The 25,728-nt window shown below is 49.4% G+C and overlaps 1 protein-coding gene across 1 annotated transcript; it reads right to left on the reverse strand.

Annotated features, from left to right (window-relative positions):
* Nucleotides 1–787: 787 nt before the first annotated feature.
* LOC143987007 (uncharacterized) lies at nt 788–6,158 on the reverse strand. The gene is made up of 2 exons (XM_077485450.1): nt 5,497–6,158; nt 788–2,386 (listed from the first exon to the last, which is right to left on the reverse strand). The coding sequence occupies exons 1-2, from the start codon at nt 5,816–5,818 to the stop codon at nt 996–998; spliced, it is 1,713 nt and encodes a 570-aa protein (XP_077341576.1). The 5' UTR covers nt 5,819–6,158; the 3' UTR covers nt 788–995.
* Nucleotides 6,159–25,728: the final 19,570 nt, after the last annotated feature.

Below are 25,728 nucleotides of genomic sequence, written 5' to 3' on the forward strand. Positions count from 1 at the left end.
TTGAAACATGTTCTATTTCTAGGTCAGTCTGAATTTTTGAAGAAAAAAGTCAGATGAAGCCCCACACACGATCGTAATATCCGACGGAATGTTTCCGTCTGACCTTTTCAGCCGGAAAGTCCGGTCGTGTGTACACGCCATTACACGTTAACAGTTCCCTTCACTGGAACTAAGGCGCCAAGCCCAACTCCTGAAAAACAACCCCCACACCATAATCCCCTCCTCCACCAAATGGTTTGGACCAGTGCACAAAGCAAGGTCCATAAAGACATGGATGAGGGAGTTTGCGGTGGAGGAACTTGACTGGCCTGCACGGAGTCCTGACCTCAACCCGATAGAACACCTTTGGGATGAATTAGAGCGGAGACTGTGAGCCAGACCTTCACATCCAACATCAGTGCCTGACCTCACAAATGCGCTTCTGAAAGAATGGTCAAATGTTCCCATAGACAGGGCCGTTTTTAAGGCAGGGCAAAAGGGGCAGCTGCCCTGGGCCCTGTCATTGTTGTGGGGCCCAAAGCAGCTGCCTCATACTTGCCAACTTTGATTGAAAATGTATACTTTATTTTGCAAGAAAATATACAAAAAACAAAATACTTTTAACAGGGTACATTCCACACTGTACTGCGACGCAGCGCATAAAATACACTACATAACAATACAGTTCCAAACATACAAATAAGTTACATTCATTCTGCGGTATGATGCCTGATGTGTTGTGCAGAGTAATAATACCCCGAAACATCACATCATGCATGACGCCGCATTACCCTGAAAGCATTACCAAAAACCATTACTAAATACATATCACGTCATACAGTCAAAGTCAAAGTCAAAATTTAAATCTAAATGGCATTTCAATGAGCAACAGGTGTGATGGGGGGGTTTGGAGAAGGTGGGGAGGGGAGGGAGAAAGAGTTCACAGGCCCGAAGCTTTATTGAACTGCCAAAAAGGGTACATAGTGGTGGGGGAGGGGGGGGGGAAGGGGAAATCTTCAGACCTCCTCTTCCTCCATGTTGTCCATCAGGTGATAGTCTCTGAGCAGACTGTGAATCAGTCTGCGGCAGTCCTGGATGGACATCCTCTCCCTCTGGTGGATGAGGCGCTTTCTGGCGCACCAAACAGCGTCCTTAAAACAACACAGCACCCGCCAGGCACTATCAATGTCCTCTTGTGAGTGAGTCCCACAAAAGAGTCCGTTTAACACCCCAAAGTGTGTTATAGCAGTCTGTGGAACAAAGTCTTTGAGATCAGGTTCCAGAGCCCTCAACAGGCCCTGTGCAAAGGGACACTCCCAGAAAACATGCAGAGCAGTTTCCTCCTGGATGATGCAAAAGGGGCAGTGTCTGTATCTGCACAGGTTTCTGGCATGCATGAATGTCCTGAGTGGCAACCCCCCTTGGATTGCCATCCATGCCAGATCTTTGTGCCTGTTGGTAAGTCTCTTTGAAGAAACATTCCTCCAGACCACTTTGCAAGTGGCTGAAGGGAGGCCTGGAACAGTCTCAACAATGTCTGATGCTCTGATCAACTTGTGGATAGTTTTTGGTTTCCACAAGTCGGGCTTCACTCCATGTAGCCCCTGCTCCTTAATAAACTTGAAAGTGTCCAAGTAATACCAAGGAGTGTCCCAGTTGTAGGGGATGGAGCTGTCCCATTTGTCCCATCCAAGAGACCTCCAGAGAGGCAGGAGGAAAAAACGGGACATGGAGTTACCGCCAGAGTCTACAGTTCTGTCCACCAAAGTTCTGCGGATGCAGTTACAGGCAAAGAAGACCCTCAGTAGAGTGGCGATGTCGGGCACGCCCTTACCGCCCTTGAGGGGTTCCTTGAACATAACCGCCCGCTTTACTCTGTCCATTTTGGAGCTCCAGATGAAGTGAAACACTGCCCTGGTGATGGCCTTGCAGGTGTTAACCCGGGGGGGCCAGGCCTGGGCGAGGTACTGCAACACAGGGAGAATCTCGCTGCGGAGTACCAGTGTTTTACCTTCGATGGTGAGTTCTCGGAGGCTCCAAAGTCCAAACTTCTGTCGCATCTTTGCCAGTCGTTCTTCCCAGGACTTCAGGGCTGCGCCCTCTGCTCCAAACCAGACCCCAAGGATTTTGATGAAGTCTGCTTTGACGCTGAAGGGCATAGGTGCAGAAGAAGGCAGGAACCACTTTCCGAAGAGCATGACTTCCGACTTCCCGCAGTTGACTTTTGCCCCTGAAGCTTGGCCGAAGTCCTCACACGTCTGGGCGAGTGTGTCGATGGAGTGCCGGTCGGCACAGAACACCGTCACATCATCCATGTAGAGCGAGCACTTGACCTCCCGTCTGTCTGGTCCTGGTGCGGTGATCCCTCTGATCTCTGGGTTCCGTCTGATGCTTCGGGCGAAGAGCTCTATACAACAGACAAAAAGCAGAGGTGAGAGAGGGCAGCCTTGTCTGACCCCAGACAACACTGCAAAGGGGTCAGTTTTCCAACCGTTCACCAACACCACACTACAAATTTCATTGTACATTACATTTACATATGAACAGAACATTTCCCCAAGACCAAACCTGCGCAGAGCGCTGCACATAAACTCATGGGAGACACGGTCAAAGGCCTTCTCCTGGTCAAGGCTGACCAGGGCCGCGTGCACACGGCGGCCATGAATGTACTGGACCGTGCCCCGGACAAGCGCAAGGCTGTCCGCAATCCTGCGACCAGGAATGCCACAAGTCTGATCCGGGTGGATGATCTGTCCGATGACAGATTTCAGCCTGTTGGCCAAAACCTTGGCGAGGATTTTGTAGTCCACGTTCAGAAGAGAGATCGGACGCCAGTTTTTCAGGTCCGATCTCTCCCCCTTGCGCTTATACAAAATCGTGATCATCCCCTCCCTTAGGGTCGGAGGCATTCTGCCCTCCACCACCATCTCCTCGTACAGCTCGAGCAGGTCCGGGCCTACGAGATCCCACAGCGTTACATAAAGTTCAACTGGGAGACCGTCGCAGCCCGGGGTCCTGCCTTGCCTAAAGGATTTAGCGGCAGAGTGCAGCTCCTCCAACACCAAGGGGGCGTTGACGTCCGATGAACCTGCAGGATCAATTTGGTTAGAGATACCTGACAGGAACCTGTCGGCTGCCTGTGAATCTGTTGTTTTCGGGGAGTAGAGGTTGGTGTAGTAGTCGCTGACCACTTGCATCACAGCCTCCTTTCCCTTCTGGAGTGTTCCGGTCTCGTCACGCAGCTCAGACAAGGGTGTGTGTCCTGAGTGGAGTTTCCTGAAAAAGAAAGAATTACACTTCTCACCTTTCTCAAGGTTCTCCACCTTGGCACGGAAGACAATGTGCCTGGATTCTTCCTCAAAGTGCCCTTTCAGGCTCTTCTTGGTGTCCTCCAGGTCCTGCCTAACGTCCCAGCCACAGTGGTGAAGGTCCTGCAGGGACTGCAACTGACGTTGCAGTCTCCTGAGTTCCTTCTTCCTGGCACACACTTGCTGTCGTCCCCTTGCCTGAAAGAAGCTGCGTAGCTTGACCTTCACAAACTCCCACCAGTCACTTACCCTTCCGAAGAATCGCTTTTCCTCCTTCCAGGTGGCATAGGCCTCCCGGAGTTCCCCCATCAGTTCCTCATTTTCCAGCAGGGTGCTATTCAGCTTCCAGGAGCCTGGTCCGCGGGCAAAGCCCTCGCCCAGGTCACCCCGAAAGTGAATAGCCCTGTGGTCAGAGAAAAAGCAGGGGATCATGGAGAAATCGCGATGCTTGACTGCTCTTGAAGTGAGCACGAAGTCGATCCTGGAACGCACTGATCCGTCGGGACGGCACCATGAGTAGTTCACGGTACCTCTCCCTATGGATCCCACGGCGTCCTGCAGGGAAGCCTCCGAGATCATCTCCTTGAGCAGCCTGGATGTAGCATCGAGTTTTGCGTACATGCTGGAGCTGCGCCCATCCTCCTCTATCGGACAGTTAAAATCACCGCCGATTACTACTGCCCTGGTGGTGACGAGCTGGGTCCGCAGGGTCTGGAAAAGTTCCAGCCGCTCATTCTTATCTGGGGGGGCGTACACGTTGATGAGCCTAATTGGCTCTCCCACCCACGAGCCGTCTATGACCAGAAGACGGCCACAGACTAGCTCATGGATGGAGTCAACCGCGAAGCGCCCACCCCTGACAAGAATGGCTACCCCTGCAGACTTACAATCGCCACCCCCGGACCAGTAGGAGGGACCGAGGGTCCACTGGGAGGTCAGATGTGTGTACCTCCTCAGAGGAGGGAGTGCGCATTCCTGAAGCATGTAGACATCACTCTGCTGAGTGGCTAGGAATGTCAGTGCCGCTTGCCTTCTAGATGTATCCTTGATACTCCTCACATTAATGGAAAAGATTGAGATCTCTGCCATAATGAAAAAGGGGTATGAGGTCTAGTCGGTAAGGGACCGAACTTACCTCCCCGGAGGGGGGTCTTCCGCTGCCTCTTCTGCTTGTCCTGTGTTCTCGGCCAGGCCGAGCTCCTCCAGGACAGCATCCATCATTTTCTGGGTGACGGGGACGTGGATGTCGGAGGGGAGGTCAGGCTCAGGGATGGCCATGACCTCCTCCTCCCCCTCCACGTCCTCATCCTCCTCCCCCGCTGACTCGAGGTCCTCCACTATTGGCTCTGGTCCCTCGCTTTCGCGCTGGTCGCCAGTGGGCCTTTTAGTGGAGGAAGCGGGTTCCTCTGCTGTTGGACTCCTAGGCCTCCGTTTCCGGTTTCCTGAGAGTCCACTGGGGTGGGTGGGGGGAGGGTGGGGGGGGTCACCTCCAGCACTGAGGGGGTGGGTGGGGGTGTGCTGGAGGCAGGGGCTGGGGCAGGGGTCTGGGCTGGGGCCTGGACAGGGGTGGGGGTGGACTTACCAGTCTTCGTCCGTGGTTCTTTTTCCGGCTGCTTCTTCCCGGTGCTGGGGGGTGGTTTGCCCTGGATCAGGACGCCAGCATAGGACCGGGACCGCTGGGGGCAGTGTTTAAACACGTGCTCAGCTGCTCCGCAGAGGTTGCAGGTTTTGGACCTCGGACAATCCTTGGTCTCGTGGCCTGCAACCCTACAGAACCTGCAAGCAGGTTCTTTGCAGTCCTTCCCCATGTGTCCGGTACTGCTGCACCTGTTGCAGGTGAAGGGTATACCGGGGTAGAATAGGATGCCTGCGGAGTTGCCCAGGGAGAAGCATGGCTGCAGGTGCAGGATGTCCCCCGAAGGGTCCTTCCTGAACTTGCAGAGTACTGACCACTTACCTATCCAGAAGCCGTTGGCATCGAGGATTCGGACGGGGTCCTTCACCACGGTGCAGAACCTCTGGAGGTAAGTGGCTATATCCTTACCTGAGGTATGGGGGTTCCTCATGGCCACTGTCACCCACTTCTCGTCCCGTGTTATGGGGCAGTTCGCGGCGAACTTACGGAAGGGGGATTCAGGGCCACTCGCCTTGACCATATCCCAGTATCTTCTGCAGGCCTGGAAAGACACAAAAGTTATAAAAAATATACCTCTTGTGAAGGCCTGCACTGAAAGCGTTTCCGCTTTGCTGAACCCCTGCTCCAGGATCATCTTCTTGCCGAAGATCTCCGGGGTCATGTCGGGGACCCTTCCGTCCACCTCCTTCAGTTGCAGCACGACCGTCTGCTTCATCCAGGACTCCAAGGTAGGGAGCCCGTCTGCAGGGGGGGAAGGCTTGGCTGGTCCCGGCTGGCAGGTGCTGGCCGGGGTGGAGGTAGAGGTTGAGGCAGCAACATCCTCGGGGACCTCGGTGGAAGTGGCTGGAGCGGGGTTCTTCTTGCTTTTGCTGGTCTTTCTCTCGCTCTTCCCCATCGTCTTGGAGAGGGAGGTCGCTTCAGGTGTTCTTTCGGCGGCTTCCTTCTGGATTCCTCGACGTCTTCGCTCTGAAGCCTTTATAAAGGCTCTTGCATCTACTGCCCGAAGGTAGTAATGCGGAGGGGGGGGGGGAGGAGGGAAGACCGCAATCTCGTTCCTTGTGGGGGCTAAGCCTCTGGCCCAATAGCAGCAAGTAGGTGAAGCTGAATTTAATCAACGATCCTACAAGGCCGAGCAGAGGGTACCCCACAAGGACCTAATGGCTTGGATAGATACAAGTGGTTCTCAACGTCCTAGCTGTGAAGCAGAGACACCCCTAAGGGCTATAGTCGATACTACACTTGCCTCATACTTGCCAACTATCCCAGTTAAAATTTTCTTGTCTCTTGCTGTGTCCTGATATCTCAGTGTGAAGTGCTGCTACTAATGCTGCCCAGCTCTGCCCTATTGTTGTGTGCAGATGACTCACCTGCAGACCCTGTGTTTACATGTAAATAACCTGCATTCATATGTAAATAGCAGCAGCAATCATGTGTAAATAGCTGCATGGATATGTAAATAAAGGCAGCATCCATATGTATAGCATGACCCCTGGAGTGAGGAGATGATGTGCTGTAACCTCTAGCAACGAATCAGTGAGCAGTATTACTGTACAGTAATCTCAACAAGCATAAATCATGTGCTGTAACCTCTAGCAACTAATCAGTGAGCTGTAACGTGTGCTGTAACCTCTAGCAACCAGTCAGTGAGCGGTAATGATACACTGTAACCTCTGGCAACCAATCGCAATAGCTGCCTGATCTGATTCAGTAAACTGATTTTGAGTCTAGCTGCTATTTATTGAATGTCTCAGAGCAGGTGGAGAGCAAAACTGCATGGGGGGGGGGGGGGGGGGGGCAAGAATAGTTTTGCCCAGGGTCCAATCAATATTAACCAGTTGCCGACCGCCGCACGCCGATGTACGTCGGTACAATGGCACGGGCAGGCATAAGGACATACATGTACGTCCCTTGCCTCCCGCGGGTCGGGGGCCCGATCGGGCCCCCGCCCGGTGCCTGCGGCGGTCGGTATTCGTACGGGAGCGATCCCGGACGAGGGGACGGCCATTCATTCATGGCCACCCCCTCGCGATCGCTCCCGACGAATAGAAATCCCCGGTGACATCACTTCCTCTCCTGTAATGTAAACACAGGAGAGGAAGTGATGTATTCTCTCCTCCGTGTCGGTATTTTTCGTTCCGACACGGAGGAGAGCGGATCAGTAAGTTGCACCAACACTCTACACACACAGTAGAACATGCCAGGCACACTCACACCCCCCCTTTACCCCCCGATCACCCCCCCAATTACCCCTGCCCCCCAGTCACAGTGACACCAATGTCATTTTTTTTTTTTTTTTTTTTTTTTTTTGCATTGGTGTCATTTGTGACTGTAATAACTGTTAGGGCAGTTAGAGTTAGCCCCCTTTAGTTCTAATGTACCCCCCTAACCCCCCCAATAAAGGTTTAACCCCGTGATCACCCCCCGTCGCCAGTGTCACTAAGGCTGGGTTCACATTGCAGCGGTTTATGAGAACAAATGTGATTCGCACCGCACTGCAGTGCAAATCACATCCGATCTCTGTGCGATTCGAGTTCAGCCATTCGCCGCACCCGCCGCACCCGCCACACCCGCCGCACCCGCCGCAAATTCGCACGGGACCCTTTTTTTGGCCCGCAGCAGAAACGGATCGCATGGGTGTTCACACCATGCGATCCGAGTTTGCAGATCGCACTGCGATATGCGAACTGATCTGGGGGTGTCAGTAACATTTCACTGACACTCCCAGCAGTTCGCATAGGGCAGTGTGAACTGCCGCCGGGAGGCATGCGATGCGGGAACCCGCCGCGCATTCGTGGCGTTCCCGCATCGCTCCAGTGTGAACCCAGCCTAATAAGCGATCGTTTTTCTGATCGCTGTATTAGTGTCACAGGTGACGCTAGTTAGGCAGGTAGGTATTTAGGTTCGCTGCAGCTTTTTATAGCGCCAGGGACCCCCATATACTACCGCATAAAGCCCCCTAATTGCCCCCTAGTTAACCCTTTCACCAGTGATCACCATATAACTGTTACAGGTGACGCTGGTTGGTTAGTTATTTTTTTATAGTTTCAGGGCACCCGCCATTTATTACCTAGTCTCACTAGTGTACCTAGGGGTGTCTACTTTCCAAAATGGGGTCATTTGGGGGGGGTTTGTGCCATCTTGGCATTTTATGGCCTTCAAAACTGTAACGCCCTTAGAAAGCCTGAAGGTGGTGCTTGGTTTTCGGGGCCCCGTACGCGGCTAGGCTCCCAAAAAGTCCCACATATGTGGTATCCTCGTACTCAGGAGAAGCAGCAGAATTTATTTTGGGGTGTCATTTCACATATGCCCATGGCATGCATGAGCAATATATCATTTAGTGACAACTTTGTTAAAAAAAAAAAAAAAAAAAAAAAGTTTGTAATTTTCCCGCAACTTGTGGCAAAATATAAAATATTCCATGAACTCAACATGCCTCTCAGCAAATAGCTTGGGGTGTCTACTTTCTAAAATGGGGTCATTTGTGGGGGTTTTGTGCCATCTTGGCATTTTATGGCCTTCAAAACTGTAATAGGTAGTGAGAAGTGAACTCAAAAATTTACGCCCTTAGAAAGCCTGAAGGCGGTGCTTGGTTTTCGGGGCCCCGTACGCGGCTAGGCTCCCAAAAAGTCCCACATATGTGGTATCCCCATACTCAGGAGAAGCAGCAGAATTTATTTTGGGGTGTCATTTCACATACGCCCATAGCATGTGTGAGCAATATATCATTTAGTGACAACTTTGTGTAAAAAAAAAAAAAAAATTTTTTTTTTGTCATTATTCAATCGCTTGAGGCAAAAAAATAAAATATTCAATGGGCTCAACATGCCTCTTATCAATTTCCTTAGGGGGTCTACTTTCCAAAATGGGGTCATTTGGGGGGGTTTTGTACTGCCCTGCCATTTTAGCACCTCAAGAAATGAGATAGGCAGTCGTAAACTAAAAGCTGCGTAAATTCCAGAAAACGTACCTTAGTTTGTAGATGTGACAACTTTTGCGCAAACCAATAAATATACAATTATTGACTTTTTTTTTACCAAAGACATGTGGCTGAATACATTTTGGCCTAAATGTATGACTAAAATTGAGTTTATTGGATTTTTCTAATAACAAAAAGTAGAAAATATCATTTTTTTTCAAAATTTGCGGTCTTTTTACGTTTATATCGCAAAAAATAAAAATCGCAGAGGCAATCAAATACCATCAAAAGAAAGCTCTATTTGTGGGAAGAAAAGGACGCAAATTTTGTTTGGGTACAACATTGCATGACCGCGCAATTACCAGTTAAAGCAGCGCAGTGCCAAAGTGTAAAAAGACCTCTGGTCATTTACCAGCGAAATGGTCCGGTCTGAAAGTGGTTAAAGATGGCCCTGCCCATAGACACATCTCCCAAACCTTGTGGACGGCCTTCCCAGAAGAGGTGAAGCTGTTATAGCTGCAAAGGGTGGGCCAACTCAATACTGCAAAGCTCACAACTGTCCCTGATTTCGAGGGACTGTCCCTGATTTGGAGCAATGGTCCCTCTGTCCCTCTTTCCTCCTCACTTGTCCCTCATTTTGGTCTGCTCCATATAGTTGTATATAAAATGCACTTTTTATCTTTCAAAAAGTGTTTCCCAGCGCTAAACCTTTCACCCCATTTCTAAATTGCTGCATTTGTACATGTTAAAAGCCAATATAAAGAAATATTAGTAGTAAAAAAAAAAAGTCCTTGTGGATTAAATGAACCTTTTTTTGGGGTTAACTCTCCTTTAAGGGGGCGTGGCAGGGGGGCATGCCCTATGCCTACATAAATTTTCTTAGTAGGTGTCCCTCATTCCCATCTCAAAATGTTGGGAGGTATAATACTGAACCCTACGGACCAAGACCGGGGTGCCATTAAAGTTCACGTGCGTGTAAAGGCAGGCGTCCCAATACTTTTGGTAATATAGCTTATTAACACCTTCTCTATGTAAGTCTGCAGTAACACCAAATTTCTGCATTTTAGGAGGTCAGCTGCACCTGTCAGTGAATTCTGAATGATCTCAGAAGCACCTCTAAGGGCCAGTTCACACCAGATGCAGTTCCATGCAGTTCCGTTTTTTTCTGCATCAATACAGTCAGTTCCGAACAGTTTCTGCACCAGAAACTGACTGCATGGTGTGAACTAGAGCAATTGGAATACATGGAAAACACTGTGCATGCATTTTTAGTGCAGAAAAAAAGCACACGGAACTGAACGGAACTCTGTCTGGTGTGAATTGGCCCTTAGGCTCGATTCACACTAGTGCGTTTTTTGATGCATTTTGCAGAAATGCAAGGACATTTTTTAACATGGGTTCCTATGGAACATGTTCACATCAATGCATTTTTGTGCCTCTGCGTTTTTGGAAAGGGTCGGGGACTTTTTTTCATGCAAAATGCAGTGTTTTGCATGTAATAGAAGTCAATGGACCTGCATCAAAAACGCAAGTACCGCGTTTTTGCCGCGATTTGCGTTTTTTTGGGGGTTTTTTTCATTTTTTTTCACTGTATATATCTGGTTGCTAAGCAACCACAGTGTGTAAAAAAAAAAAACGGAAAAAAAAAAACGCAAAAAGCGGCAAAATCGCGTGTCCAAAAACGCGGCAAGCACTGCAAAAACGCTCAAAAGCAACATGCATAGATGTGAATCGAGCCTAACTGATGCCATCGACACACAAGCCCAAAGCTTGTCCACCCAGGTCCTACAAAGTCCTGACCAGTCCTTCTTCTGCACCACCACTGGAAAAATGCAAGGAAATGCACAGCGGCTCCCCTGACTCTGGACACTTTCTATGGTTCAAGTGACCAGGGAAAAGTGTAACACGGTCCCCGCTCGGTTCCTATAAATTATGTTGTAGAATAAGTACGAACACGCAGAGAATTCTCCCAGCATAAATTATCTAAAGCTTCCTGAGAAGGTGCTGGGTAAAGGGATAGCGCAGATCCCGGGCCTACCAGCTGCCGGCGGTTCCTATTACATCTCCTCTCCCCGCCGCCTCATCAACGTTTCATGACCAGCGCGGTGTCCGTTTTCCTTTCTCCACTCCCCGGCACGAGCCGCCGCGTGCGCCGCAGAGACGAGCGGGAAGAGATCAGAGGCTGATACTAAATGTGAACAAACAAAACATTACGTTTTTTTTTTTTTAACCAGTTTGACTCTAGAGCGATTTGTATTCAGTTTTGTAAAAATAAAAATAAAATAAAAAATAACCTTCATTTTTGGTAATAACATCACTCAAACCCCCGGGAAGTTCTATATTTTCTGAAAGCACAGGCCCTGTAGAATAAAAACATGGTAGTTGCACATTTTTATGTCATATGATATTTGTGAAATTGTTTATTAAACAGAAATTTTCAAGAAAAAATATAATAAGATGAGTTTTTAGTGCAACACACACACACACACACACACACACACACACACACACACACACACACACACACACACACACACACACACACACACACACACACACACACACACACACACACACACACACACACACACACACACACACACACACACACACACACACACACACACACACACACACACACACACACACACACACACACACACACACACTATAATACCCATTTTTTTTTGGTAGGTAAAATATAAAAGATCAGGTTGGGTCGAGTAAATAGATACCAAACATGCCAAGTCTTAAAGAGGGAGTCCGCCGGGACTCCGCATTTTTTTTTTTTTTTAAAGCCAGCAGCTACAAATACTGCAGCTGCTGACTTTTAAAATAGTGACACTTACCTGTCCAGCGCGCCCGCGATGTCGGCACCCGAAGCCGATCTCTAGATCATCTCTCGGGTGCTGCCGCCGCCATCTTGGCTATGGGAATCAGGAAATGGAGCCTTTCGGCTTCATTTCCCGGTTCCCTACTGCGCATGCGCGAGTCGCGCTGCGCAATAAGGACGGTCCCCGCTGCCTCTGGGATCTGTGTGTTTCCCAGCAGGCAGCGGGGCACTTGCAGAAAGGGGCGGGCACTTGCGGAAAGGGGCGTAATCTACGCCCCTTTTCGCAGAGAGCTATCCCGGAAGTGGGTGCAGATACCTGTACTGTACAGGTATCTGCACCCCCCTCCCCCATGAAAGGTGCCAATTGTGGCGCCGGAGGGGGGGGAGGGTTCCGATGAGCGGAAGGTCCACTTTAGGGTGGACCTCCGCTTTAAAGTGGTTGTAAACCCTTACAACCAACTTTGACCTACAGGTAAGCCTAGATTAAGGCTTACCTGTAGATCCAAGAAATATCTCCTAAACCTACACGGTTTAGGAGATATTTACCCGAAGACAGGCACCGCTGTCTACGGCGCATGCGAGTAGACACATGCACGGGAGTGACGTCATTGCGGCTTCACTGAATGACAGCGGCGGAGCAGCGAGACCAACCGAGAAGACAGATGCTCCACACTACAGGGGACAGCGGTGACATCGCTGGCTCCTGTGTCAGGTAAGTGACACATAATGGGCTACTATGCGATGCACTATGTTGTACTATGCGATGCACTATGTTGTACTATGCGATGCACTATGTTGTACTATGCGATGCATAGTAGTCCATTATGCTTTACCTTTGCAGAGAATCAAAGAGGAAGTAAACCCATTAGGGTTTACTTCCTCTTTAAAATTGCGTGCACCCGTGATATTGCAAAAAACTACCCAAAAATCTCCGTAGGTTGATGCGTTAAAGTGGTTGTAAACCCTTTACAACCGCTTTATAATACAGGCAAGCCTATAACTACCATCCTTCCCCAAAAGTAAGACACCCCCCAAAAATAAGACCTACCTCCAGTTTTGCCTCTCGCTGTAATATACGCACTGTCCTGACAGAGTCTGGCTGACTCACAATTAGACAGTGAGCGAGTCGCGCGGGGCAGGAGTCGGGCACATTGTGTGGAATCTGGCCGGCACAGACACACAGGGGTGATTGAGGTTTGGGGGGGGGGATGTCTGATAAAGGGTTGGGGGGAAGTCTGGTAAAGGTAGTACCAAGAAATTCTTGATACCGTAGGATTCACAGTTTGTCTGGTTATGCTGGTTTGTGATCAGGGGCAGACTGACAACTCATGGGGCCCCCGGGCAATAGGAGATTATGGGGCCCCCAGGCAATCAGAGATTATGGGGCCACATAGTATACAAAAACACACACATAAAGTATACAATCACACAGTATACACATACATGTACACACAGTATACACAGACATGTTTCTATTGGCTGAGAAGGTACTAGAGAGGTAAGGCAGCTATAATCTCATTTTTTTTTAGACCAAAAGGATGTCGGTAAGGGACATTTCAGAGACAGATGTAAAACAAAACACAGATTTTTACATACTGTCCCTGGTTTTACTGAGGCTGACAACCCTGATGGGGCCCCCTAGTGGCCCGGGGCCCTCAGGCAATGCCCGAATGGCTCAATGGTCAGTCCGCCCCTGTTTGTGATGACAACTACTACCGTACCGTATACAACTAATACATTTCCTTTTTTTTTTGTTCAACAATAAATGTGTACTGTATTCTTCTTCATGGGAAAATAAGACATCCCCTGAAAATAAGACCTAGCGCATCTTTGGGAGCAAAAATTAATATAAGACACTGTCTTATTTTCGGGGAAACAGGGTAGGCTTACCTGTAGCTACACTGGATATCTCCTAAACCTGCACGGTTTAGGAGATATCCCTGTATTTGCATGTGCCAACATCATGGGCACATGTGCACTTAGGCAAACTGAAGCAACGGCACGTACATGGAGATGTCGGCCGCTGGATCTTTGAATGAAGACCGCTGCGGGGACCTCTCAGGTAAGTAATTCATAATGAGCTAGTATGCTATGCATACTAGCTCATTATGCCTTTGTCTTTTTTTTTTTTTAAGGTTTTACAACCACTTTAAAAGCCTTTACAGCTCATCATTTTAGCGTTAAAGTGATATCGAAGGCTTGGCTTATATTGGCTTATTTTTTTTTAACCATCTGACATCCACGCTATGGCCGAATGACGGCCACAGCACGGATGTAAATTCCCGGGAGGCCGTCATATGACGGCCTCCCCTGTGCACGCTCCCTGCGCGTGCCCTACAGATCACCGATCTGAGTAAGGGGGCGGTCCCGGCCCCTTACCATGTGATCAACTGTCAGCCAATGATCACATGATGTAAACAAAAGCTTGGTGATCGTTTTTTTTTTCTTCTCGCGCTGAAGAAAAAAAAAGCCAATCACCGGCTCAGCTTAAAGGGACATCGGTCCCGGAACGGAAGAGACAATTATGCTCCTGAAGAGCACGCGCTATGTGTTTTTGAAATTTAATGTTACACCTGAACTGCAGTTTGGTTTGGGTACAATTATTCCAAATTTTGACCTCAGCATCAGTCTGACTGGACTATAGAGTGTTCAGCCTGGCCATAGGGGGTGCTGTCTTTTCTGGCAGGCATGGAAACACAGTCTGGTTGGTTGCTTTAAGGTTACTTTGTCTAGGAGCCAGCCCAGTGGGAGTGTCACTCTTGCTGTGCTTTCTGGGAGAGGGTACTTAAGATGCGAATGTCACGTGGTTGGGGGTTCCGGTCCAGAAGTATGTTCTGACTCCATGGTCCTGGTCCTCCTGACCAGCCCCCAGGAAGGCTATGGCCTGGGGTGCGGATCCACCCGACTTTATGTCTCGGGGCTGGCTAGCCCGAGGCAAGGAAACTAAGGAAAGAATTCGGAGGTGGTCCGGTGCCGTCTCCGGTTGTGGAGAGGCCCAGCAACTTCGTAGCTATCCAGGGGAGGACTCTTCAGACGAAAGGCCTGGTGAGGCTGAGGGACCTAAGTGAATCCAATCTCGTGGGTATCGCCGAACCAGCTGAAAGATACTGGTACCACACGAGTGTTCTACAAGTATTCAAGTTTCCTTGTTCGTGTTCTACAACAACGTCTGTGGCAGAGACTTATTCCTGATTTAAGCACCTTGTTGGCTGCTAGACCTTGTGAGAGAGGGACTGTCCAACTTGAGTGAACATCCAGCTGTGAACGGCTATTCTCTGGAATTAGTCACAGTAACAGAGTCTCGGGGTTCCCGTGGTAGATGGCCCAGAAGCTTTAGAGACCGACGACAGATCCGCTTAAAGGGATTTTCTGGGCCATCTACCACGGTAACCCCGAGACGCAAATCGAGGTGAAGAAGGTAACGATAAGCCCAATCAAACCAGCAGCTCCTTCGGGGGTTAGTGCTACAATTGGAACCTGAAAATGCCCACAAGTGCCACCTATCTATGCCCACAAGTGCCACCTATCAATGCCCACCAGTGGTGCCAATCAGTGCCACACAGAAGTGCTGCCTATCAGTGTAACCAATCAGTGCCCATCACTGCCACCTATCACTGTCACCCATCAGTGCCCATCACTGACACCTATCGGTGCCCATCACTGCCGCCTCATGAGCGTACATCAACGACAGACAAAAATTACCAGTTTTAAAATTTTAAAACAAAATAAAAAATTTTTTTTTTTAATTCTGTATTTTTACATTTTTTTTAACAAAAAATAAAAATTGCGCAGGTGATCAAATACCACCAAAAGAAAGCTCTATTTGGGGGGAAAAAATGATAAAAATGTCATTTTAGTACAGTGTTGTATGACCGCGCAATTGTCATTTAAAGTGCATCAGCGCTGAAAGCTGAAAATTGGTCTGGATAGGAGGGGGGTTTAAGCGCCCAGTAAGCAAGTGGTTAAATAACGAACACATTATACTTACACAGTAGCCCCGATCCGCCTCTTCTTGGGTCTCCCGCCGGGGCTGCTGGCTCCTCCATCTTGTCAAGTGCCCCCAGAGCAAGCTGCTCGCTCTGGTGGCACCCGAGTAGACTTGCTCCCGAGCCGCCGCTTTGTGTGTCCATTCACACGCAGAGTCGTGGCCCAGCCCTGCCCCCTTTCACTCCATGGCGCCTGCTTCTGTCTCAGCAGTGTGGCCAGTGGGACACACAATGCCCTATTGTTGGTTTTAATGGAAGGAATAGTGCCCCATCAAAGTCCTCAGTGGGAGGTATAGTGCCCCATCATTGGTGTCAGTGGACGGAATGGCATCCCATCATTAGTGATGGCCGAACGGTTCGCCCGGCGGTCGTTTCGCGGCGAATTTCCGACTTTCGCCGTCCGCGGGTTCGAACGCCTTTTTCCGTCGTTCGCCCCGGCGGACTTACGTGTTTAATGTATACAAGAACTTTAACCTTTCGTGACACGTTTATCATGTGTTACAGGACAACCAATTGAGACATGACAGCTCATGGACACTTGGACATTCCCCCTAACCTATAAATACACCCGATCCGGTGGCCATTTTACATTCTTTCTTCTGTCACTGTAGGGAAAGGATCCTGTGTGGAGTAGGGACAGAGAAAACGCTAGCTATTTGGTACACAAAAGTTCTTTTCAGGACTGGTATAGGTGTTAGGTCAGCAGCCTGAGTTTCTTTTGTCAGTTTAGATAAAGGGACAGAGCGCTGTATGCTGCTATTTTAGGGACAGCTCAGCCAGATTAGTCTTTCTTCATCATCATCATCATCATCATCATTAGCTGTTACTATCAGGTCCACAAAAGAGCTGTTCCAGCTAATCGTTCCAGCCTACTCTTTTTTGCCAATTTGTATAGGGACAGGCAGGAAGCAGTGTGTCAGGCAGTGAGGATAATTTTAAAGACTTGCTGTTACTATTAGTTCCACAAAGGTTCTTTTCAGGACTGGTATCAGTGGTACGGTAATAGGCTTGTACACGTATAATATTCTTTCTTCCAAATATAGAAAGAATATTATACTTGACTGCTGCCCTTCTGCTGCAGTCTGCTAATCATTCACAACTCACTTGTTCCACAAAGCTCTTTATCAGGACTGGTAACTTGGTCTGTCTAGGGTGCTACGGTACATAGGCTTGGGTGCGGTACAGTCTGCTGTTCTGTAAGGACCGCTATCGGTCCACAATAGATAGGGTTGCCGTGCACTACTGCTGACCGCTGCCCTATACTGCAGCAGTCCTTCAGCGGTATAGGGACTGACGCACAGTCTGCTAAACACTAATACACAACCTGCTTGGTCCACAAAAGTTCTTATAAGGACTGGTAACTTGGTATAGGGTGCTACGGTACATAGGCCTGAGTGCGTTACAGTCTGCTGTTCTGTAAGGACCGCTATCGGTCCACAATACATAGGGTTGACGTGCACTACTGCTGACCGCTGCCCTATACTGCAGCAGTCCTTCAGCGGTATAGGGACTGACGCACAGTCTGCTAAACACTAACACACAACCTGCTTGGTCCACAAAAGTTCTTATAAGGACTGGTAACTTGGTATAGGGTGCTACGGTACATAGGCCTGAGTGCAGTACAGTCTGCTGTTCTGTAAGGACTGCTATCGGTCCACAATACATAGGGTTGCCGTGCACTACTGCTGACCGCTGCCCTATACTGCAGCAGTCCTTCAGCGGTATAGGGACTGACGCACAGTCTGCTAAACACTAATACACAACCTGCTTGGTCCACAAAAGTTCTTATAAGGACTGGTAACTTGGTATAGGGTGCTACGGTACATAGGCCTGAGTGCGTTACAGTCTGCTGTTCTGTAAGGACCGCTATCGGTCCACAATACATAGGGTTGCCGTGCACTACTGCTGACCGCTGCCCTATACTGCAGCAGTCCTTCATTGGTATAGGGACTGACGTACAGTCTGCTAATCACTAACACACAACCTGCTTGGTCCACAAAAGTTCTTATAAGGACTGGTAACTTGGTATAGGGTGCTACGGTACATAGGCCTGAGTGCGTTACAGTCTGCTGTTCTGTAAGGACCGCTATCGGTCCACAATACATAGGGTTGCCGTGCACTACTGCTGACCGCTGCCCTATACTGCAGCAGTCCTTCAGCGGTATAGGGACTGACGCACAGTCTGCTAAACACTAACACACAACCTGCTTGGTCCACAAAAGTTCTTATAAGGACTGGTAACTTGGTATAGGGTGCTACGGTACATAGGCCTGAGTGCAGTACAGTCTGCTGTTCTGTAAGGACCGCTATCGGTCCACAATACATAGGGTTGCCGTGCACTACTGCTGACCGCTGCCCTATACTGCAGCAGTCCTTCAGCGGTATAGGGACTGACGCACAGTCTGCTAAACACTAACACACAACCTGCTTGGTCCACAAAAGTTCTTATAAGGACTGGTAACTTGGTATAGGGTGCTACGGTACATAGGCCTGAGTGCAGTACAGTCTGCTGTTCTGTAAGGACCGCTATCGGTCCACAATACATAGGGTTGCCGTGCACTACTGCTGACCGCTGCCCTATACTGCAGCAGTCCTTCAGCGGTATAGGGACTGACGCACAGTCTGCTAAACACTAACACACAACCTGCTTGGTCCACAAAAGTTCTTATAAGGACTGGTAACTTGGTATAGGGTGCTACGGTACATAGGCCTGAGTGCAGTACAGTCTGCTGTTCTGTAAGGACCGCTATCGGTCCACAATACATAGGGTTGCCGTGCACTACTGCTGACCGCTGCCCTATACTGCAGCAGTCCTTCATTGGTATAGGGACTGACGTACAGTCTGCTAATCACTAACACACAACCTGCTTGGTCCACAAAAGTTCTTATAAGGACTGGTAACTTGGTATAGGGTGCTACGGTACATAGGCCTGAGTGCGTTACAGTCTGCTGTTCTGTAAGGACCGCTATCGGTCCACAATACATAGGGTTGCCGTGCACTACTGCTGACCGCTGCCCTATACTGCAGCAGTCCTTCATTGGTATAGGGACTGACGTACAGTCTGCTAATCACTAACACACAACCTGCTTGGTCCACAAAAGTTTTTATAAGGACTGGTAACTTGGTATAGGGTGCTACGGTACATAGGCCTGAGTGCAGTACAGTCTGCTGTTCTGTAAGGACCGCTATCGGTCCACAATACATAGGGTTGACGTGCACTACTGCTGACCGCTGCCCTATACTGCAGCAGTCCTTCATTGGTATAGGGACTGACGTACAGTCTGCTAATCACTAACACACAACCTGCTTGGTCCACAAAAGTTCTTATAAGGACTGGTAACTTGGTATAGGGTGCTACGGTACATAGGCCTGAGTGCAGTACAGTCTGCTGTTCTGTAAGGACCGCTATCGGTCCACAATACATAGGGTTGCCGTGCACTACTGCTGACCGCTGCCCTATACTGCAGCAGTCCTTCATTGGTATAGGGACTGACGTACAGTCTGCTAATCACTAACACACAACCTGCTTGGTCCACAAAAGTTTTTATAAGGACTGGTAACTTGGTATAGGGTGCTACGGTACATAGGCCTGAGTGCAGTACAGTCTGCTGTTCTGTAAGGACCGCTATCGGTCCACAATACATAGGGTTGACGTGCACTACTGCTGACCGCTGCCCTATACTGCAGCAGTCCTTCAGCGGTATAGGGACTAAGAGTTTTGTCACAGGGTGATTTAAAAAATGACAGGCAGAGGAAGAGGCAGGCCCTTCCGCAGGGGTGGTAGGGGTAGGGCAGGAGCAACAGCCTTGAGCCAAAGTGGGAAGTTGCAGAAGGTGCGTTCAATTACTTTAAAGGACGCACCAGACTTGGTTGAGTGGCTCACTCAGCCTTATTCTTCTGCACCCTCCTCATCCTCTCGATCTGCACCCTCTTCTTCACTCTCTGCTATGTGCACCCCCAAAGACACTACCACCAACAACACCACCACCACCACATACCTTCCGCTTGAGTGCAAATGGGGGCCTTCATGCTCCAGTGTTTTAATAGGGACCCCCGTATAAAAAGCATGAGGGTCAAGGACCAGTACTGGGTGGCAACGTACTTAGATCCCCGGTACAAACACAAAATGGCGGAAATGTTACCGCCGTCGCAGAGGGCTGTCAGAATGCAGCACTTCCAGGCCTTGCTTCGAGAAATGCTGCATTCTGCTTTTGCGTGCGCTGGCAGAGGAGCAATTCCCACTCCCAGAGAAGGATTTGCGGGTACCAATCCAACAGCGCCTGCAAGAAGAGGCCGGTTTGAAGATGTGTTGGTGACTTCGGATATGAGGTCATTCTTTCAGCCGACCCATCGACAGGTGTCATCCGGATCCAGCATCAGGGAACGCCTAGACCGTCAGGTGTCCGACTACATTGGGTTAACGGCCGATGTGGACGCTCTGAGGAGTGATGAACCCCTAGACTACTGGGTGGGCAGGCTTGACCTCTGGCCAGAGCTTGCCCAATTTGCAATCGAACTGTTGGCTTGCCCCTCATCCAGTGTCCTGTCCGAAAGGACGTTCAGCGCAGCAGGGGGGATTGTGACCGATAAGCGTACTCGCCTAGCTCACGACAGTGTTAACTACCTCACATTTCTAAAAATGAATGAGGCATGGATCTCGGAGGAATTCAACACATGTGATCAGTAGACCATGTATATGTCTATAAACAATTTTTGGAATCAAGCACACAGACCTTCTTAATTCATTTGGCTCACTTCCCTGACCCAAAAAAGCACACCGTACTATATGCCCCTACCCTCCTCTTTGAAGAGGTTGAGCGGTGTCATATTTCTACTGGGGCTGCTTATTATGAGGGGTTCCCACCATCCCTGTGCTGTGCTGACTTCCTCCTGGGTGTTCTTATTATGAGGGGCTCCCACCATCCCTGTGCTGTGCTGACTTCCTCCTGGGGGTTCTTATTATGAGGGGCTCCCACCATCCCTGTGCTGTGCTGACTTCCTCCTGGGGGTTCTTATTATGAGGGGATCACACCATCCCTGTGCTGTGCTGACTTCCTCCTGGGGCTGCTTACGGTGCTGCTGTCAGCGCTGTATGTCACGGAGCTGCTGTCAGCGCTGTATGTCACGGAGCTGCTGTCAGCGCTGTATGTCACGGAGCTGCTGTCAGCGCTGTATGTCACGGTGCTGCTGTCAGCGCTGTATGTCACGGAGCTGCTGTCAGCGCTGTATGTCACGGAGCTGCTGTCAGTGCTGTATGTCACGGAGCTGCTGTCAGCGCTGTATGTCACGGAGCTGCTGTCAGCGCTGTATGTCACGGAGCTGCTGTCAGCGCTGTATGTCACGGTGCTGCTGTCAGCGCTGTATGTCACGGAGCTGCTGTCAGCGCTGTATGTCACGGAGCTGCTGTCAGTGCTGTATGTCACGGAGCTGCTGTCAGCGCTGTATGTCACGGAGCTGCTGTCAAGCTGCTGTCAGCGCTGTATGTCACGGAGCTGCTGTCAGCGCTGTATGTCACGGTGCTGCTGTCAGCGCTGTATGTCACGGAGCTGCTGTCAGCGCTGTATGTCACGGAGCTGCTGTCAGCGCTGTATGTCACGGAGCTGCTGTCAGCGCTGTATGTCACGGTGCTGATGTCAGTGCTCTGTATTACGGTGCTGCTGTCAGTGCTCTGTATCTCCTGCACCCTCTTGTTTGCCTACCCTGGTCCCTGACCTTCCCTCTCCTCCATTGCCTTCATTAGCTCCATAGTCCTGAATTGTCAGAACAATTTCCCAAATAAAAAAAAAATGCTTGTAGTTATCGATCCCAAATTCACCTCATACATGTATTATGCTATTGTCCAGGTGGTGGGACTACGTGCTACCCCCTAATAATTACCCCGTGGCCGCAAATTCGACCTAAAGGTTTGCGAAATTCGCCTCCCATTGAAGTCAATGGAGCCCGCGGCGAACGGTCGTTTTCGCGAACGTTTGTGCCCGTTCGCGTTTCGCGTTCGCGAAACGTCCCGTCGGAAGTTCGTCCATCACTACCCATCATTGGTGTCGGAGGAGAAATGCCCCAAGGGAAAGATAAAGGCAGACAAAGGGCCACATCTGGCCCTCGAGTCACGGTTTGGAGAGCACTACCCTAGTCCATATTGGAAGCGAGTAAGAGAGGGTGGTTAGGTTCCAACATACAGTGGGACCACGGAGAACAACGTAGGCACCCTCTAACAGGAAGTCAGATCACAGTAGCCAAAAAAAAGGAATTTGGAGTAGGCTGAGAGCAATAAAAGAGAATGTGTAGAACCCTGGCATGTTTGTTTTTGAGGAGCTTCAGCACACAAATAGTTGACACAAATGGCTTGGGGCTCCTTTCACATGGGTGGTCTGATCAGGTCCACCTGTCGGTTTTTCAGGCAGACCTGATTAGAAGTTCTGTGTAAGCCCCCGTACACACGGTCGGACATTCCGACGGAAAATGTCCGATCGGACCGCGTTGTCGGATAATCCGACTGTGTGTGGGCTCCATCTGACTTTTTTCCGTCGGAATGTCCCACCAACAAAGTTTGAGGGTTGGATATAAATTTTTCCGATAACACAATCCGATCGGACTTTGTCCGAACGTTTGTAGAGAATTCCGAGCGGACAAAGTGCCACGCATGCTCAGATCAAATTACGAGACCAAAGCCATTGGCTACTAGCCTGAACGTAGTCCCGTCCTAACGAACTAACGTCATCACGTTCCGAACGATTGGATTTTCCGACAACTTTGTCCGACCGTGTGTATGCAACACCAGTTTCGGACAAAATCCGTTGGAAAAAATCAGACGGATTTTGTTGTCGGAATGTCCGACCGTGTGTACAAGGGCTAAGTCTATGGCAGGCGAATGTAAACGGGCATGCACCCATGTACATTCAATTACCTCCAAGTTCATCATGGTCTGGAAAAAAATTTAGAAGGTGTTTGTCCTTTTCCACTTTTTTTTTTTTTTTACCCAATTATGATGGATCACGGGAAGCCCTTGTACACACGGTCGGAGATTCCGTCGGAATGTGTCCTATCTGACCATTTTGTCGGATATTCCGACTATGTGTGGTATGCATCAGACTGTTTCCGTCGGAATATCCGTCGGACCAAATTTTCCAACTTGCTGGAAATATTTTCCGACAAACTGCTCCGATCGGACATACTCCGATCATGTGTAGAGAATTCCGATCGGATAAAGTGCCACGCATGCTCAGATCAAATTCCTACATCAAAGCTATTGGCTACTAGCCTGAATGTAGTCCTGTCGTAACGAAATTACGTCATCACGTTCTGAAAGATCAGATTTTTTGACAACTTTGTCCGACCGTGTGTATGCAACCGTTTCGGACAAGATCCGTCGGATAAAATTTGACGGACAAAATCCGATGGATTTGGTTGTCGGAATCTCCGACCGTGTGTACAAGGGCGAAGTTTGATATAAACGGACACACAAGTCCATTTACATCAGACCACTCATAGATCTAATATGGGTCTGGGAAGCTCCTGCGGCAAAAAAATGAATGGAAATGGATGTCACAAAAGTGACATTCTCCTCAGATTCAGCCAGGAACTTGTTCATGGATCTCCTGGTGATCAGAACGGACACTCACACCTCACAACTTTTTGAGATGGGAAAGAGGGACACCTATCAGCAAAAGTATGCAGACATATGACACACCCCTTGCCACGCCCCCTTAAAGTGCTTTTTTTTTACCACTACTATTCCTTTATATTGGCTTTTGGAATTTACAAATGCAGCAATTTAGAAATCAGATGACAAGGTGGAAAACCCTTTTTGATAGATAAAAAGTGAATTTTATTTACATCTATATATATCAGACCCAAATGAGGAGGAATGAGGGACAGAGGGACATTGCTCCAAATCAGGGACAGCCCCTCCAAATCAGGGACAGTTGGGAGCTATAGACATGGCCCATGTGATAGGGGCTGCTGCGTATACTGAAAAATATATTTTACAACAAAAAATATTATATGGCATGGCAGCCGCTACCTGAGAGTAACAAAAATTGAAAACCGTAGACAGAAATTGACCAATCCAACATATAACATGTTCTGATGTGTTTGGTTCTTTGAGAACTTTCTTGGATGTGTGGGCAAACAAAGAGCCAAGAGGGAGTAGAGGGACAGAGGCAGAGAGATAGGAGGGGGACAAGAGACAAGAGAAACTATAATGGAGCACAGCAGAGGAACAAGAGGGGGATAGAGGAGGGATTTAAGGGGGGGGGGGGCAGTAGTGGACTGGAAGAGGCAGTTTAGGGATAGGAGGGGGGCAGCCCACCATTATGTCACAGCTGAGGCCAGCTGTTCCTCGGCCTCTTCTGATCCTGACACCCAGGTAGACAAGGTCAAGTGCCAGCTGAATACCCAGCCTCAGGGTGACCTCCAGCACGTGCCAGACACAGGGGGTCACACCAGCTGATGTGCCTGGGGGCTGAGCTGACACTTAACCCTTCCTAGCTGAGAATATGCAGCAAAGGATCCAGCAGGACACAGACAGACGGAAGAACAATGGTATAATCGGATAACTAACAAATGTGTACACATTGTCTGAAAGGTATACATATATAGTATGCACCATGTTTATGTCTGTGTAGGGATCCTAATCAATTCATTTATAACATTTAAAAAATATATATATTTAAGTAAATTATTTAAGTTTTCCATTTCCATACAGAAAAAAAGAGAGCCTGTCCACTTGCGGCTCCCAAGAGATGCACACGTGGACTGGTCTCTGTCTTCCCGCTTCTTCTCTATCCTATCTGCTCCATCCCTGTCCTCTCTGTTCTCTCTCTGTCCTCCTTGCTCCATCCCACTCCATCTCTGCCCTCCCTGCTCTCTCTCTCTGCCCTATCTGTCCTCTCAGCTCCTTCTCTGTCCTCTCTGCTCTCTCTCTCTCTCTGTCCTCCCTGCTCTATTTCTGTCCTCTCTGCTCCTTCTCTCTGCCCTCCCTGCTATATCTCTCTGTCCTCTCAGCTCCTTCTCTGTCCCCTCTCTCTCTCTCTCTCTCGGTCCTCCCTGCTCTATTTCTGTCCTCTCTGCTCCTTTTTTTCCTTCACACTTGTACTTGAGACTCTCTTCTCCATCTCTGTCAACTCTTCCTATTTCCATCCTTCCTACCGCTTCTCTGCTCTTTCTCTGCCTTCTTGCCTCATCCTCCCTGCTGTCTCTCTGTCCTCTCTGCTCCTTCTCTGCCCTACCTGCTATCCCCTGCTCTCGCTCTCTCTCTGTCCTCTCTGCTGCTTCGCTGTCCTCTCTGTTCTTTTTCTGTCCTCTGCTCATTCTCTAACCTCCCTGCTATCTACCCGCTCTCTCTTTCTGTTCTCTCTGCTCCTTCTCTGCCCTCCCTGCTATCTCCCTGCTCACTTTCTCTGTCCTCTCTGCTCCTTCTCTGTCCTTCTTGCTCCTTCACTGCACTCTTTGCTTCTTCTCAGTCCCCCTGCCCTATCTCTGTCCTCTCTGCCACCTTTTTTTTCATCCCTGCTCCTTCTGTATCCTCTCTGCTCTTTTGCCATCTTTTCTGCTTCTTCTCTATCCTTTCTGCTTCTTTTCTGCCCCTCTGCTCCTTTTCTGTCCTCCCTTCCCATCTCTACCCTCCCTGCTCATTCTCTGTCCTCCCTGCTCATTCTCTGTCCTCCCTTCCTATCTCTGTCCTCCCTGCTCCTTCTCTGTCCTCCCTTCCTATCTTCATCCTCCCTGCTCCTTCTCTGTCCTCCCTTCCTATCTCCATCCTCCCTGCTCCTTCTCTGTCCTTCCTGCTCTTTCTCTGTCCTCCCTGCTCTTCTCTATCCTCCCTGCTCCTTCTCTGTCCTTCCTTTCCATCACTATCCTCCCTGCTCATTCTCTGTCCTCCCTGCTCCTTCTCTGTCCTCCCTTCCCATCACTATCCTCCCTGCGCCTTCTCTATCCTCCCTTCCCATCACTATCCTCCCTACTCCTTCTCTGTCCTCCCTTCCCGTCTCTATACTCCCTGCTTCTTCTCTGTCCTCCCTTCCTGTCTCTATCCTCCTTGCTCCTTCACTATCCTCCCTGCTCCTTCTCT

This window comes from Lithobates pipiens, unplaced genomic scaffold (genome assembly GCF_037356315.1).
Source record: "Lithobates pipiens isolate NorthernLeopardFrog02 unplaced genomic scaffold, aLitPip1_a1.2 Scaffold_18, whole genome shotgun sequence".
NCBI lineage: Eukaryota > Metazoa > Chordata > Amphibia > Anura > Ranidae > Lithobates > Lithobates pipiens.

What these genes read in the sequence shown, in the direction of transcription:
- LOC143987007 (XM_077485450.1), bottom strand. Translation starts at nt 5,818, where the DNA reads ATGGGGAAGAGCGAGAGAAAGACCAGCAAAAGCAAGAAGAACCCCGCT. An exon ending in AGTGCAGGCCTTCACAAGAG is followed by an intron (nt 2,387 to 5,496) that starts GTATATTTTTTA and finishes TCTGTTGTATAG; the next exon opens with AGCTCTTCGCCCGAAGCATC.